General features: G+C 47.3%; 1 protein-coding gene across 1 annotated transcript in view; it reads left to right on the top strand.

The window, feature by feature from the left end:
* Positions 1-16,367, top strand: part of Igf2r (insulin like growth factor 2 receptor) — a 163,559-nt gene that overhangs the window by 132,506 nt on the left and 14,686 nt on the right. The window contains exons 35-45 of the mRNA XM_010631164.3: positions 1,531-1,657; positions 2,271-2,390; positions 2,668-2,924; positions 3,228-3,446; positions 5,434-5,583; positions 7,995-8,156; positions 9,204-9,411; positions 9,687-9,833; positions 10,774-11,008; positions 11,793-11,929; positions 15,400-15,514. Coding sequence (XP_010629466.1) covers positions 1,531-1,657; positions 2,271-2,390; positions 2,668-2,924; positions 3,228-3,446; positions 5,434-5,583; positions 7,995-8,156; positions 9,204-9,411; positions 9,687-9,833; positions 10,774-11,008; positions 11,793-11,929; positions 15,400-15,514 — 1,877 coding nt within the window. The remainder of the gene's footprint in view (positions 1-1,530; positions 1,658-2,270; positions 2,391-2,667; positions 2,925-3,227; positions 3,447-5,433; positions 5,584-7,994; positions 8,157-9,203; positions 9,412-9,686; positions 9,834-10,773; positions 11,009-11,792; positions 11,930-15,399; positions 15,515-16,367) is intronic.

The following is a 16,367-nucleotide window of genomic DNA, read 5'->3' as shown; positions in this document are numbered from 1 at the left end:
TCTAGAGTAATATCATTAAATGTAGCTCTGATAAAGCATGGCCCCTACTATGTATCATAAAGCAGGTACTAGATATTTTACATTCATAGAGGTATGATACAGTACTGTCCTACATCAATAATACTAGATTCAGTTTTGGTTTGAAATTTACTTTGCCCGCAAATAAGATTGCTACCCCTGTTTTTTTTTTGGGCTCCTGTCACATGGAGAATTGTTTTCTATCTTTTCACTTTCAGTCTATGGGCTTCTTTTTGCACTAGGTGTGTTTCTTGTATACAACATATTATTGGATTTTGCTTCTTATTCCATTTTGCCAGTCTATTTCTCTTGATTGGTGAGTTGAGGCCATCAACATTGCTGGTTATAACTGATATGTACTGACTTATTATTGACATGTTATTGGCCTTTTGTTGACTGTTTTTACTTTTTCACCTTCTCCTTTTAAAAATTAGTTGATTCTTTAGTCAGACTTGGATCCCCAAAAGGCCCTGGAGAAACTGTTGCTTGATGGCGTGTTCTGTCTCTGGAGGCAGTCGGGATCACAGGGTGGCTTGTCCACTTCCTACTGCAAACCTGTGTCATGACTTGGTGGCTCTTTACACCACAGGGGAGGCTTGTGGTACTGGTGGTCATAAGGTGTGGAGAGAAGTAAGAAGGGCCGGATGGAACTGGAGGCGTGTGTTAGCACTGGATGGGGGCTGGTTGTCCTGAGTGTAATTCTGTCCCTTGCCACCTGATTTGTACATCAGATGCTGACTGCATTTGCATTGGTGGCTCACTGTTGGTGATGCTACGGGGGTCCCGTGTGCTGCAGTAGGAAATGTGAAAACAGCTCCCCTAGGTGTGGCAAGGGCAGTGGTGGGAGGAGCCAACTGCTCAGCAAAGCTAGAAGTGGGCAGAGCCTGGCCAGGCTCCCAGCTGCCACGTGCTGCACATTCCATCCTGCAGGTCTTGTCTCTGCTTGAGTGGGGTGCCCCTGGCTCAGAGTGAGAGGCTGAGGGGCAGCAGGGAGGTAAAGTGGGCACCGTAGACTCTTTGCACCCTGGTGCTGGGAGGGAGGGTGCTGCTGAATGAGCCATCCAGTTCTCTAGTTGGCAGGAAGTGTCTGTGACAATCATTGAGCCATGGCCTGCACTTGGGGAAGGGTTCATAGGGTTAACATCTGGTTTTCTCTATGGGTTGTTGTGTTTTGACTGTAACAGATGTCAGTTCACATGTTCCCAATTGGACTAGTTGTGGACTTACTTGGGCCACCCAGACCCTTGAATCCTCTCTTGCCTGTTGTCCCCAGGACTGTTCTTTATATTCTGGTTCCCTCCTCTAGTCCCTGGGCCTGCATATGTCAGACCCACCTGGTGGGCGGGCACAGGGCTCAAAGACCTACCTTTATCCCACAGTGATGCTGAGTGAGTGGGGCTTCCGGGTGCATGAGGTGTGCAGAGCAGCCTCCCTGGCATGCGGTCGGGGAATGGACCCTGGGGTTTGGGCCCACAGCAGCGCATGCCATGTGGGAACTGTTGTGTTGCACAGAACTCCAGGCCGCTGTTCGTCAGTGCTGTGGAGGACTGCGAGTACACCTTCTCCTGGCCCACATCTGCTGCCTGTCCTGTACAGCTAGGAGTGCATGATGACTGCCAAGTCACCAACCCCAGCACAGGTGAGGGGTGGGGCTGTCACTGACCCCAGCATAGTTGAGCGGTTTGACTGCCATCAGCCCAACGGCAGTAAGATCTCAAGGTCAAGTATGGCAGCTGGGCACCTGCACAGGAGCATTCTGCAGCATATGGGGACATTTGGCCTTTTCTCTGAACTGGCCTTTTGTGCTCACTCTTTACTTCCTCTTCATCAGAGGAGAGGCCACCCCTCTGAAAGTATGTCTCTGTCATCCTGGCCATACCAGCTTCATTGATGCTGTGCAGAGCTGGCTACCTTTCACAGCCAGCCTGGTAGGAAACCAGGAGGCATTACTCTGTGACCAGAATGGCACAGGTGGCTCCACTGGCAGTTAGGGAGAGGTGCCCAGGTCCATAAGAATCCCAGTGGCTCCTGTGGAACAGGCTGAGGAGGAGTGAACATGGTGACCCTTGGTCTTTGGCGGGGGTGGGGGAATGGGATGTCTCATCTGTTTTAAATTTGGAGATGGGTGTCACAGAATATATATATATATTTGCTGTCAGGGAGCAGGGGACATGGGAGGTAGCAAGGAATTGAAGTCCTGACACTGGGGTGAACTCACTGGTGATAGGCCGCTCCACCCCTTCATCTTGCAGGACACTTGTTTGACCTGAGTTCCCTAAGTGGCAAAGCTGGCTTCACGGCAGCTTACAGCGAGAATGGGCTCGTCTACATGAGCATCTGTGGGGAGAATGAAAACTGTGCTCCTGGCATGGGTAAGTGCTGTGGTCTCCTGTCCCTGCAGTTGTCCTCAGCCTGACTGCTGCAACCCAGTGGCAGAGATGAGAATCAGGAGCAACATCATCCTCTCCTGCAGTGATTGGGAGACTGGTGGCCAAACGATAAAGCAGCGCATGTGAAACTGAATAGGGCTAAGACCAGATTATTTGACACTGATAGTGACACGTTTTAGCTGAGGCCTGGAAGAAAGTTCTCATCAGGTAACTGTCAGTGATCTCCTAACTGCTTTCCTCATTTTCTCATGTGGTGTAGGGGCCTGCTTTGGACAGACCCGGATCAGTGTGGGCAAGGCCAGCAAGAAGCTCAGCTATGTGGACCAGGTTTTGCAGCTGGTATATGAAGACGGATCTCCGTGTCCATCCAAATCTGGCCTGAAATACAAGAGCGTCATCAGCTTTGTGTGCAGGCCTGAGGCTGGTCCCACCAACAGGCCCATGCTCATCTCCCTGGATAAGCAGACATGCACGCTCTTCTTCTCCTGGCACACGCCCCTGGCCTGCGAGCAGGCAGTGAGTCCAGAAACAGGACTGCCCACTCCCAGGGGTACCCAGTCAGTCTGTGCACTCTTGACTGTCACAGAGTGATTAAAAGTGCCCAAAGCTGGGTAACACAGCATTTTGAGAGCTTATTCCCTCCTTTGTGCTTCTGTGGTTCACCTTTTAAATTCTTTTGGGAGCACAGCTCATTGGAGAGCACTTGCCTAGCTTGTGCAAGGCCCTGTGCTAAACAAATTGTAAATTCCTGTGGATAATAACTTCAGTAATGATTAGAAAAATACTTTTTTATGGAAATGTAATCTTTCCTTTCTACAGACGGAATGTACTGTGAGGAATGGGAGCTCTGTTATTGACTTGTCCCCTCTCATCCACCGCACTGGCGGTTATGAAGCCTATGATGAAAGTGAGGTTGATGCCTCTGATACCAACCCTGATTTCTACATCAATATTTGCCAGCCACTCAATCCCATGCATGGAGTCCCCTGTCCTGCTGGAGCCGCCGTGTGCAAAGTCCCCGTCAATGGTCCCCCTATAGTAAGTTTGGAAAGTTCAAGGGTGGGAAGAATTTCAGCAAAACTTGTTGTTTCATGTGCTCAGAGAAGAGTTATGCAAAAAGAATAAAGAAATGTGCTGGGACTGTGTATGTTCTGGTATGGGTCCAGTAAGAGAAGATAAAGATTTGTGAATTGCAGTAGCCAGAAAGTCTTTGAGCTGTCAGAAATATGTATAGATACATGTATAGATAAACTTTTTCTTTAAAAATCATGTCAGCAGCCTCAGAGTTGACCCTCATCAAGAGAAGTTTTTAGGTAAAGCGGCAAGAAAGAACATTGGACACAATACTTAACACCCTTAACTTGAAGCAGAGTGCAAGGTCTTGAGTTTGATCCCCGGTACCACCAAAAATAAATAAATAAATAAATAAAAAAGTTAAAAACTTGAAACAAAGTTTTAATTTGACTTCCATTTTAAGAGGAGTCAGTCCAATGCAGCTGGCAGGAGCATCATTGTGGAAGAGGGTATTGGTGCAAAGCTACTTAGTTAATGGCTTCCAAGAAATAGAGCAGGAAACAGTACCCAGAGCGGAAGGGATGGGGTGAGGGGCCAAATATAGACCCCAAGGTTACACCTCCACAACACACACACAAGCGGGCCTGACTTTTCCCCTGGGTGGAGCCCTAGCCAATTAAACTGACACAGTCAAGCTTAACCGTCATATCTGTGTAATTGAAATACAAGAACTTTCTTTGTAATGACTTATAATTAAGAGCAAGAGCAGATTTGCTAAGAGCTAAATACTCTAATTTGAAAGCTTTGCTTTTCTTCTAGCACTTTTTAGTATGGATTTGGATCTTAAAAAATTGTCTCCATGAGTTATATTCATATTTGCCAAACTCTTGGGATATATTAATACTTGAAATGTATCTTCACAGTTGTCTTGTGTCTCTATTATTTATTTGTGTTAACAGATGAGTCCCATTATAAGACATGTACATGTTGTTTTCAAAGATGGACATTCTATGTAGCATTGGGCAAAGAAGTATTGGGAGTTGGTAAGGAAAATGGCCATAATAGGAATTTAACAGAGGTGTAGCTGTGAGAGAAATGAGGGTCTGCCTGATCCAACTCTTAATAGAATACACTTTAGTCACATCTTCACATCTTGATGGGACATGAAAGGTCTTTGACTGTATCTTTTTCTGAGAGGTCTGGTCTGCTGAATTCTTCAGCTTGGCCACCCTTCATCAGATTTTTAAAACCTCTAAATAGAGCAGGTGTTAAGGCATGTGGTCTAAACAAGCTGTGAGTAATGAAGGAAGAACACAGCAGCTGTGTACAAAATCGAGGGGGAGTAGTATATTATATATGTGTGTGTGCATATATATATATATATATATATATATATATATGCACACACACATATATAATATACTACTCCCCCTCGATTTTGTACACAGCTGCTGTGTTCTTATATATGCACACACACACACACACACACATATATATGTATATGCATGTATGTTTTTTTTTTGTACACTACACCCACGTACACACACACACTCACTCTCTCACGCACACACTAAGCACATACACCTTCCCTGGCTATTCACTTTTCATTCATTTACTCAAATATCGAGCAGCTACTGCATGTAAGAAGCAGATGGGTTAAGCAATAAAAAGTATTGAATGGGTCAGTCCTAGGGCAGTGGGACAGGGAGGAGAAAAATAAGGATTGGGGAACTGTGAGGGTGGGGCATTGTTTGACTCCTGTGTGCAAAGTCGGGAGGCATGGTGGCATCCTGATATGACTGGAGGGAGACATTCTTGTTACTTAGAATCTCTGATAATTGAATATAAAGTACCTTGTAGCATCACTGTGTCCAAATGTCCCATTTCAGTTGGCGTTCACTCAGCCTCTTTAGATGCTTCCAGTTTTCAGAGCTGATGCTTCTGTTCTAGCTCTTCTTCCACTAACCTTGGGGACAGTTTCCTGAAATGCTATTTGCTTTTTGTTTTTTAGGATATTGGCCGGGTCACAGGCCCTCCAAGGCTCAATCCAGGAGGAACTGAAATTTACCTCACTCTTGGAAGCACTACTCCTTGCTTGGAGGATAGAAATTTCAATTACACCTCGATCATCACATTCTACTGCAAGAGAGGTGTCAGCATGGTGAGTGGGCTGCCTATTGCAGTTTAGACCACACTGCAGGCTGGATGGCCAGAAAGCATGCTTCAAGTTGAAGGATGCCCTGATCCGAAATTTCCCCCTTGGGTAATATGTACCTCCATGGTGTATCTGGAAAGTTCACAGCCAGTGATTGAGGAATGGGTAAGCTTACCTTAGGTTAACAGCACAGCAAGGCTTAGTCTAACTCAGAAGCATGAGTATTTGAGTATAGAAGTAACATCGAATACAGTGAGTGGTGCTGCTGTATAAAGGGGTGATAGCTCACCCCCCCGCACTTTTTCTGTAACCTTACTGATCTTCTTATTGTGAATTTAGACTTTTGGTAGCTACCATCATAGCCTTAGTTCAGAAGCCAGCAAAGAACAAAAGATATCTAGAGTCAGTGTACCTACTGCAGGGTGGAACATTTTACTGATAAGGAGGTATTAACTTCCATTTTCTGTACATTTAAACAAAAACCCAGCTTCTATTATCATGAGAACCAGTTTGTGATAAAGAGGTCTGGCCTGTGTGTTGTGTTCTCTTGATGCCCTCCCCACCACTGTGGACAGAAGATAAAGTGAGGGGTTAGAGCCTTGCTTCACAGTGGCCATGGGTGACTCTGCCCTCAGTTGGTGCACAGTGCACAGCCCCTTGTCTCTACTTCTGCTGTCCTCAACACTCTGCATACCTGTCGGAGGCTAGGTAGGGTCTATATTTGTCCCACTTAATGTGAATATTCATAACATCCTGCTGCAGAAATATTAATGTATTTTGATTACAAGGTCTCGGGGGTGTGTATGTCATATAATAGGAAAAATATCCTGAATTGCCTCTTAAAATTTTAGACATGCCAAGTTTTGAGAGTCATCACACCCACAGGAGTTCAGGTGACAGGTTATAGCCCTGTTAGGTGTCTTTTCAGTAAAGATGATCCTAATTTCTTGTCCTGGACACGTTTGTAAAGGAAAAGGTCCCTGTGACTGCTAGATATGCAAGCGCCCATGGTGGCAGGAAGTGGCTTGGCAGCTCTGTGACAGGAGGATGATTGTGTATAGTCACCGAAAAGGGGGAAGACAGACCATTGCTGCATAAGGCCGCTCCACAGAGGCCCAGAGCACCTCGGAGCCTTTGGGCCTGTCGCTGTTCCTGGAGTCTTTGTTGAATGACAGTCCTGCGTTGCATTCTAGAAGGAGAGTGACACTGTGACTGGGCAGTCTGCATCTGCCTGTGAGCTTGCCTGTCGGAGGGGCATTGTGCACTGTAAGCAGTGTGGACCTGGCCTCCAGCAGGCTCAAGATCTCAGCAGTGCTTTGTCCTTGCATGTGGCTTCCTGGGCTCTGTCATGCCTGCCTCCACCTCCTCATGAGGGACTCTGGATTATCTCATGACCAGGCAGTGTGGCTGTCCTCACCTGCATCTCCACAGATGGAATTTGCCGATGTGGCTTAGGTGACTCAGAGCAGCTGCACCTTGAGAGCGGCCAGGGCCTGATTTTAGAAATGGAAAACTGACTATCCATTGTGGGGAAGAGGTAGAGATTTTCTTTCTCTGTGGTTTCCATCTTGAGTAAAAGTACTTTTTTCCCTGAAGTCCTAGGAAGAAAGATTGCCAGCAGCAATTACACATGGAATTCGGTGCAATGACTGACGTTTATACCCTCAGCACTTTGGGAGGCTGAGACAGGAGGATAATAAGTTCGAACTCAGCCTGGGTAACTTAGCTACTAACTTAGTGAGAGCCTGTCTCAAAATAAAAGATTTAAAAGGGCTGGGGCTGTAGCTCAGTGCAAAGGCCCTGAGTTCAATGCTTAGTACCACAAAGAAACCGAAAATGAAATAAGTGGAATTTCTGACCGGCGCCCTCACACATTCTTATTGCTCTGGAGTGAAGGAGGTATAAATAGATGCCAGAAAACTTGGCCTATAGAGCATCTGGCTATGTCACATCTTGCCATTCCTCATAAGTGTCCCCAGCATCTAGATGTGGATGAGACCCTGCTTGTGAGCATAGGGATGCGCTTGCCGTCCTCTGCAGTTGCAGTTGTCTCTCCCACATGTGTCTAGTGACATTCACAGACCCCTTTCTTCCCATGACCCTGTAGCACAGAGCATCTGGGCGCTGTCATCTTTGCTTTTAAGTAGAGGATGACAATCTAGAGTCGGGGTTAGAGCTGTGGGGGTAGTCAGCTGCCATGAGGAGTTGGTTTCTGCTCAAGGACCCTTCTTATGGTGAGCAGCTGCTATGGGGCACAGGGTCCCTGGGGCCAAGTGGCCATGGTCACAGCCCCATTCTCCAGGATGTGGCATGTGACCTTCACACTTGTCTCTGGCGCGTATGGGTGGGAGGGTGGCTTGTGGCTGTGCTGTGCTGGTGCCTGTGGTTTTTATGACCTTTGCTCTTTGCAATCCCAGGGAACTCCGAAGCTGATAAGAACCAGTGAGTGTGACTTTGTGTTTGAGTGGCAGACTCCAATTGTCTGTCCCGATGAGGTGAAGGTGAAGGGCTGTGCCTTGACAGATGAGCAGCTGCTCTACAGCTTCAACCTGACCAGCCTTTCCAAGAATACCTTCAAGGTACCACCACCCTCTCCAGGGCCTGAGTGGCACCTGATGACAGCACATTTGCTAGTGTTCTCTGAGACAATCTGAGGGTGGGTGGTCATTGTGGCAGTGCCTGGAGGGGTGGGTCTCATGTTGGGCATTCAGGGTCAATGTAATAGTGGTGTACCATGAGTCACATCAGGGCTCTGTCCTTAGGGCTTTCTGAGGATCAAAAGGCCTGATGGGGCAGGCAGTGGGACTCTGCTTCGTAGACAGAAAGTGCAGGCCAGCTTGGGAACATGTATACATGGGACCATGCACACACAGGGCAGGGCAGGATCTGCTGTAGCCAGCAGCAGTCCACAGGAAATTCCTCTTTGTCACTAGTCTGGCTTTCAGATAAGACAAGACAGGCAGCTGTCTGCCAGCCACAGACATGATAGAAGGAGGGGACCAAGAGATGCCCCTGGTTGGAGAAGCTCCTGGTGTGTGACTCAGCGTTGTGTTGCAGCCTCTAGCCTGTGTGTGGACTGTTGACTATGTCACTGAGGTGTCGGGGCCACTAATGGCCAAACCCCTAGACTTGCAGCCTGGCAGTCTAGATGCTGCCAAGTCATCTGGTGCATGGAGTGAAACACAGGGCCCCAGCATTTATTTGGCTGTGGAGAGCTCTGAGTTCTGCTCAGGGGCCAGCACCCCAGCTCCTGGGACAGGGCCCTCCTGCAGGTACAACGCTGATGTGATCATGCCAGACAAGGCAGAGTGGGTGCGGAGAGCAAGGTACACATGTCATTGCAGTATCTGCTCAGCACTTCGGCTTGGCATCCACAGTAACCCAGTGACTGGGTAAGGAAACACAGGCTTCAAGGAGAGCTGAGAAGAGGAGGAAGGAAGGAAGCTGGACTGGTGTGGAGAGAATTATGACACTATCTAGTGGCCAGAGGGTGGTTCCCCTGTGGAAGTGGCCCTGGCCCTGAGGAGAAGGCAGGAGAGCCCTGTGCCCTGACGGACTGCAGTACTGTGTCTCTTTGGAACCCTGGTGCCACTGCTCTGTTCACAGCCACATGTGTGTCTGTGCAGGTGACTCGAGACTCACACACATACAGTGTGGGGGTGTGTACCGCGGCGGCTGGCCCGGACCAAGGAGGCTGCAAGGATGGTGGCGTCTGTCTCCTCTCTGGGAGCAGAGGGGTGTCCTTTGGACGGCTGGCATCGATGCAGCTGGATTACAGGCACCAGGACGAAGCAGTCATTCTGAGCTATGTTAATGGTGATATTTGCCCTTCAGGTAAATGTTTGCAGCGAGGTACATTTTAAATTCCTAGCTTTAGCAACAGGAAAAATATTTCATAGAAATGCAGTTTCGAATCCTGTGAGTGCTGCAGCCTTGAGGTTGAAGGTGACTCACTCTGTCCTTTCTCTGCTGGGCTGAGTCTTGGTAGGTGAATCCTGGTGTCACACAGGTAGCCTAGAGTGGACAGCTTCCTTGTTGGGTGTCCTAATGAGGCACAGCTGATGTAATTACTAAAACTGGATCATTCAGATGTTCTTTTTGCATTGCAGAAACAGAAGGAGGTGATCTCTGTGTCTTCCCCTTCATACTCAATGGGAAGAGCTATGATGATTGTGTCCTGGATGGAAGGAGGAAGCTTTGGTGCAGCAAGACAGCGAACTACGACAGGGACCACGAGTGGGGGTTCTGCAGGCAGAGTGAGTGGGGAGCCCTGTGGCCTGGTGCAGTGCTTGAGCCTCTCAAGGCTCTGCTCATCCTGAGACCTTTGGGGATGTTGAGTCACTAAGGCAGTGATTCTGCTGCATAACCATTTGCCCCTGGGATCATTGGGCAGTTAGTTGTATGTGCAGACCAAAGTAGAGCTGTGTTGACATGTGGCTCTGGATGGCCACTAGCTGAAAAGAATTGTGTCTGCATACCAGTTTTCAGCCCTGGTGTGGTTCAGATTCATGCCTCTGAAGAAATGCTGCTGGTTGTAGTTTTGGGGAAGCTAGGGGAGTGTTCAGGAAAAGCAAGGACTCACTCACTTTCCACCTTGAGACAGGCACGGAGGTGAGGTGGGTGGGTTGGGCTGGAACTTCTGTGGTCAGCCAGACTTAGCACCTTGATCCTGCAGTGCTTAGAGTGCTCTTATGAGAAGCTCCTCCTAATCAGATGGGAATTCCCAGGAGCCAAGGAGACCAAGACAGGACAAATACATGAAAAATTTCCATTCTCATAAATAATCAGGGACAGAGTAGGACATATTAGGAACACATGTTAAATTTACAAGGCATGGTAGTTTTAAGGCTTGTTTTAAGCCTTGTTTCATGTTACTTCTGGTGCGTCAGATGACACTGAGGGTTCTAGGTAGTTATTTTACTGCTATTGTTCTGTGTTGTTCTTACCAGTATGGGATTAGATGCTGAGTACCACTCTATGAGGACTCAAGCTCCTGCTGTGAGGTCTGAGAAATTGGGTCTGATTTAGGGCTGAGACTGTATGGGTGGAACAAATCAAGCCTGGCCTGGGCAGTGTGTGGGGAATGGCCCGGTGCCTGACATTCGAGAGCACCAGCTATGGCAGTGTAGGAAAGGAGGTGAGGTGGGTGCCAGGCACAGGCTGGGTCTCACTGTTTCCACTCCTGCTGCTCCCCAGGCAACAGCCACCGGACCTCTACCATCACATTTAAGTGCGATGAAAATGAGGATGTCGGGAGACCAGAGGTCTTTAGTGAAGTTCGTGGGTGCGAAGTGGCGTTTGAGTGGAGAACAAAAGTTGTCTGCCCCCCGAAGAAGATGGAGTGCAAATTCATCCAGAACCACAAAACCTATGACTTGCGGCTGCTGTCCTCTCTCACTGGGTCTTGGTCTTTCATGCACGAAGGAGCCTCGTGAGTACCCTTCCCACTGGCCAGCTGTGCCTCGCTGTCAGGAGGTGGTTGGGAATTGAGGTTCTGTGGCAGTACTTGGCTCATCATGGTTTGCTCCACTTGGCAGAGATGGGAATTCCACATGCATGTGGATCCTGAGTGTAATTGTGTTCCTGGGAACCAGCTCAAGTTACTCGGGCTCACTCTGAGGGCAGGATGGGCGTAGGAGCTCTGATGAGCAGAGAAAAAGCCTTCAGCACCCAGAGAAGCTGGCCTGGGGTGATTGGGCTAAGCTTGGTTTGCATTGTGAAGTTTTGGGCCTTGCTCAAGTTTGGGGGCTGCACGAGGACTTTCTGAGATCTTTGGCAAAAGGTTCTTAGTTGCTTTTGCTGGCCTTTGCTGACTCAATTGTCCTAAGTGTTCCATGTGCAGAGTGCCCACTTTGCCAGGTACCCTTAGCTCCTCAGGGCCTCTTTACAGAGTAGCCACGTGAATAAGAGGATTTAAATAGCCTTAGGTACAGTAAGCAACTTGCCAGGATGTGAGCTCTTAGTTTTCCCGGCTCTATAACCCTTCTTTCCCTGACCCACATTACATAGGGCCTGTGTGGGGTGGGAGTTCTGCCCATGATCCTTCATGGTTGGTTCCCTTCCTCAGTCCTGACCTGCTCTGTGGCCTTCTGTCCTGTAAAGCTGGTCCAGGCCTGTGTTTGGCCCTGGAATGAACACTTGGCTCTCCCGTTATGTGTTAGGACAGGGATGAGTGGCCTAATGTTCCTCCCCACTCTCTGTGTGTTGTTCTGCAGGTACTTCATAAATCTGTGTCAGAGAGTATACAAAGGGCCACTGGACTGCTCCGAAAGAGCCAGCATTTGCAAAAAGAGTGCCTCTGGCCAAGTCCAGGTCTTGGGACTGGTTCACACGCAAAAGCTGGATGTCTTAGGTAAGTTTGTAAGTCCTTGTTAGAGGTGGGAGGGAGAGCTGTCCTTGCTGTGATGGAGAGCGTATATGGGCTTGGGTGGGAACCTCTAGGTCTTCCTGCAATTGACAATCTCTCTGGCAGTTCCTGAAAACAAATGGCACTTTTTGTCATCTGAGATGACAGATCGTAGTCTGGATTAGAATTCCTCTGAAGCTCATGTTCTGGCTGTAGACTAAACCTCTAAATCTGTCTGCACACATTTGTTTAGGAAAGCCAGATAGGGTGCATAAGGACTCTATAAAGATAATTCAGGGTAATATTTTCTTAACAATATGGAAAATAATAATGATGCTTTTTAGTACTTTCAGTAGAAAGTTTAGCTTGCCATTGGTATTGAGTGAAAGGTGTTCTTTTTTATTATTAAAGAGAATAATAGTGTTTTCTTAGTGGAGAATGACTTGGATGTTTTAGAGGGACTCAAAAAATATTCCTCTCTTCCATGAGGATAGAATGGGATTCCCTGTTTGCTGATTAAGCCACAGGATGATGTAAGTCAGCTCCAGGTGTCAAAGTGAAGAAAGGAAATTCTGAGGAAACCTCTGTAACCTTTGATAAAAATCAAACCCTGAGGGTTAGAGCTGTAGCTCAATGGTAGAGTGTTTACCTAGTATGAGTGAGTTCCTGAGTTCAGTTCCCTAGTACTGCCACAAAAAACAAAATGAAACCTTAAATTCTGGAGATTGGCAGTGGAAGGGGAGCTAATTTACAAGAAGTAGTTGTCAGATCTGCCACTGAGATTCGCACTCCCTTTGGAAAATCTGATTCACTATTGGTGCTGTTTCTCCATTGCTGAAGAAAGGCTGAGTGGGAGGGGCTTCTTAAAAGTCCTACCCGCAAGTACTGTTATATTGGCAATTAAGTTTCCAACACATAAACTGTAGGGCACATATTCACACCATAGCATTTTCCCTGTGGAGCCCTAAATTTATGTCTTCCATATAAAATACACATACTCCATCTTGGTAACCCCTAAGTGATGTTCCAGCATCAACTCAAAAGCCTAATATCCAGAGTCTCACCTAAATCAAATATGGGAGAACTGAAAGCATGATTGTCCTCAGACAAACTCCCCCTCAGATATGAGCCTGTGAAATCATAACAAGTCACATGTTTTCAAAACCCCATGCCAAAAAAAACAAGGCAAGAAGCAAAGGGTAACTAATTCAAGTAAGTTCCTAATGCAACAGGACAGACAATATAATTTTGGTGCTGCTTGCTGCTTGAAAAGTCCAGTGACTTGAGGTCACCTTGTTGGATTAAGGAGAGGAAAGACATGTGTTTGGAAAGTTAGCAACCAAAGCGGTAGAGGTTATTGCTGACAGAGGCCATCTTGGGTTGCTAGGGAGCACAAAGGGCTTAAATAGAGTTGGGGGAGCAGGGGTAGTGGGCATGAAGGTAACACTCTATGTAGGGTCTTTATCATCTAGTGACTGTATGTTTTTTCTGTTAGAATATTTTTGAGATCAGTCCCAATAATCCTTTCCTGAAATTTAAACATTATATTACTTTCAAATAAAGAATAAGATTAGCAAATCCTTGGCCCTGGCTTTGATGTTTATCTGCAAACAATCAGATGTTCTGTAAATCTAGAGAAAAAGTATTGATGAGTAAGTTTTAGGACTTGTATCTTTGTTTCTTTTTATGGGAATAGCTAACCTGGAAGCTAACCATTAAGATACAGAAGGGTTCTTTCCCTGGAGACGGAGAATGGGAGAGAGAGTGGAAGGCTACAGTTCTAACTTATTAGACAGCTTTAGTCAGAGGTGTCACCTGCAGCCAAGCAAATGGAAGACTCAGAATATATCACTTAGTTGTGTGACCTCCAAGATGAGTGAGCTTTCCCCCTTCCCCACCTTTGTATCAAGCTACATCTTCAGTCCTTGTTTATTTTGAGACAAGGTCTTCCTAAGTCACTGAGTGCTCAGGCTGGAGTCAAACTTGTAATTCTCTGAAGGCAACTAAAAGCACATGAAGCTGGAGGGTTTAGGCGAAGGACAATAAGTAGAGATAAAGGAAAGGGCCTAAACCTGTTCTTTCTCAGGATCCTTCTCTGATAATGGCATTATCCATTCACGAGGACACGTCTCATGACTTGATCACCTCTTCTGTGTTGGGGGTTAAGTTTCCAACCATGAGTTCTGGAGAGCACACTCACACCACAGTAGTCTCAACTCCACAGGGCAGACAGGAGGGGCTGTTCACGAAAGGGCAGCTGAGGCGTGGAAGCATGTGTGTGCTGTTCACGTGGTATGGGGTGTCCGTACTACTGAAACCTATGAGGGCTGGGGATTTAGCTCAGTGGTTCCAGCGCCTGCCTCTCAAGTGTGAGGATCCCCGAGTTTGATTCCCCAGGACCAAAAAAAAAAAAAAAGACCTATGAGTGTTTGATTCCATTTTCTGGGTGTTTAAACAAGTTTGCTTAAAACAGTGGAAATTTTCTTCCATAATTTTACACAGAAACATTAAACAGGGTCGTATTTAAAACATTAAACAGGGTCGGGGATTTAGCTCAAAGGTTCTGCTACCTGCCTTGTAAGCCCAAGGACCTGAGTTCAATCCCTGGTACCCCCCAAAATAAATAAATAAAACATTAAATGGGAGCATCTTTGAATTTGGCAGGGCTGATTTTAAAACATTAAACAGGGTCGGGGATTTAGCTCAAAGGTTCTGCTACCTGCCTTGTAAGCCCAAGGACCTGAGTTCAATCCCTGGTACCCCCCAAAATAAATAAATAAAACATTAAATGGGAGCATCTTTGAATTTGGGGCAGGGCTGAGAGCCTGGAGTCATTCCCTTGTGCAGCAGTCCTTGTTGCTCTGGCCTGTGTCCTGTGGGGAACATGTGGGGAGCCAGGGCTGTCCCATCCTTCCTCCACTTGCTCCTGCCTCTGACGGTGTACTCAGTGTGTGCCATCAGTGACTTGAGGACATGGGTGTTTCCTAAAGATGCCACTGTGTCCTGAAGATGTCATTGATTCAGTCTGTTGAGTCAGGCTGGCTCTGGCTGTCCTTACTGCGGTAGCCGAAACAACCACTGGCAGGCTCTCAGCAGGGACATGAGAGTTGGTACGCAGTTTGCCTGTCAATACTTGAAACTTCAGGCATGTGCTGATAGCTGCCATTATTGAGGTACTTAGCTCTTCTCTGCACCCTTCGCTCCTGAATCCATACACTTGGGGTGAGGCAGTAGAAGCTCGGAAAGTCAACATCTTGGAGCCATGAAGTTTGTGAGCAGGAGGGCTCAGGTTTGAACCCAAGTTTACTGTTGCTGGTGATGGCGTAGGACAGAGGCAGCTACTGTACTTGGTGGTGGTGAGAACAACTCAATAGAACACGTTTGTCCTGGACCCTTCAAGTCGATTTTGACTTCTGACATCATGGCTTTTAGTACACACTAGAAATAACTTCAATTTAATCTCTTTTGTGTTTCAGATGACAAAGTTATTGTTACTTACTCAAAAGGCTATCCCTGTGGTGAAAATAAGACTGCATCATCTGTTATAGAGCTGACCTGTGCGAAGACTGTGGGCAGGCCTGCGTTCAGTAGGTGAGGGATGGGCAGAGCGCTCTTAAGTTCTGCAAGGCTTCTCAGGGCCCATGGGGACAGGGAAGTGCACACCTGGGAGAGGATGCTTGAGGTGTTGCTATAGGCAAGGGCTGGGGCCCAGGGCCCACAGGAGCGAGACGCGCCATTATTAGGCTGATGCAACTTCTTCAGCCTCAGTTGCCTTAGACAATAAGGTCACAGACTGGATTTAGTGCTGAGTGTACTGGTTGACAGTGTTGAACGGTCCTCTGTCTTTCGACAGAGTCAAAGGAGGCATCGGTTATATCACCAAGCAACCTGTCAGAGAACCAGGAGTGGGTGGGACCTGCTCCAGAGAGTTTCTTGGGTAGTTTGAATTCTCTAGGCAGAATTGTATGGTGCTAGGGGGAAGTATAGCCAGCAGGGGGAGCATGTGAACTGTTTGGAAACAGAGTCCTCCTGGAAGCTGGGCTTAGAAAGAGGACTCCCAGAAATTGCCTGGGTGCTTTTCTATCTCTGAGTCTGAGAAGCTTTTAAGTCAGAAATTTAGAAATGTAGGAGGAAGTATTTCCAGCTTTCAGTGTACATTTTCCAAATTTGTGTCCAGTGTTTGTCTTTTTTTTGTTTTTAAATATTACTGACATGCTACAAAGCAGTCTTCTTCCACAGTGCTAGAAAGAGGCGAATGACATTTTCCCTCCTACCCTGGAGCTGTGTGTGCAGTGTGGGGACTGCCTAGAATCCCTGGGAAGCCATGGTACTGTCAGGGAAGGCCTTGAAAACCCAGCTAGCCAGGCCTTTACTAAGGGGCAGTGAGCACGTGCCGGGACCTGGCCGGGGTCTGTGTTGCAGTCTCTTCATATCCACCTGGGAC

This window comes from Fukomys damarensis, unplaced genomic scaffold (genome assembly GCF_012274545.1).
Source record: "Fukomys damarensis isolate Sample0158 unplaced genomic scaffold, DMR_v1.0_HiC HiC_scaffold_14, whole genome shotgun sequence".
Taxonomy (NCBI): Eukaryota; Metazoa; Chordata; class Mammalia; order Rodentia; family Bathyergidae; genus Fukomys; species Fukomys damarensis.
Note: the sequence above shows the minus strand (reverse complement) of the source record. Positions and strands in the feature narration are given on the sequence as shown.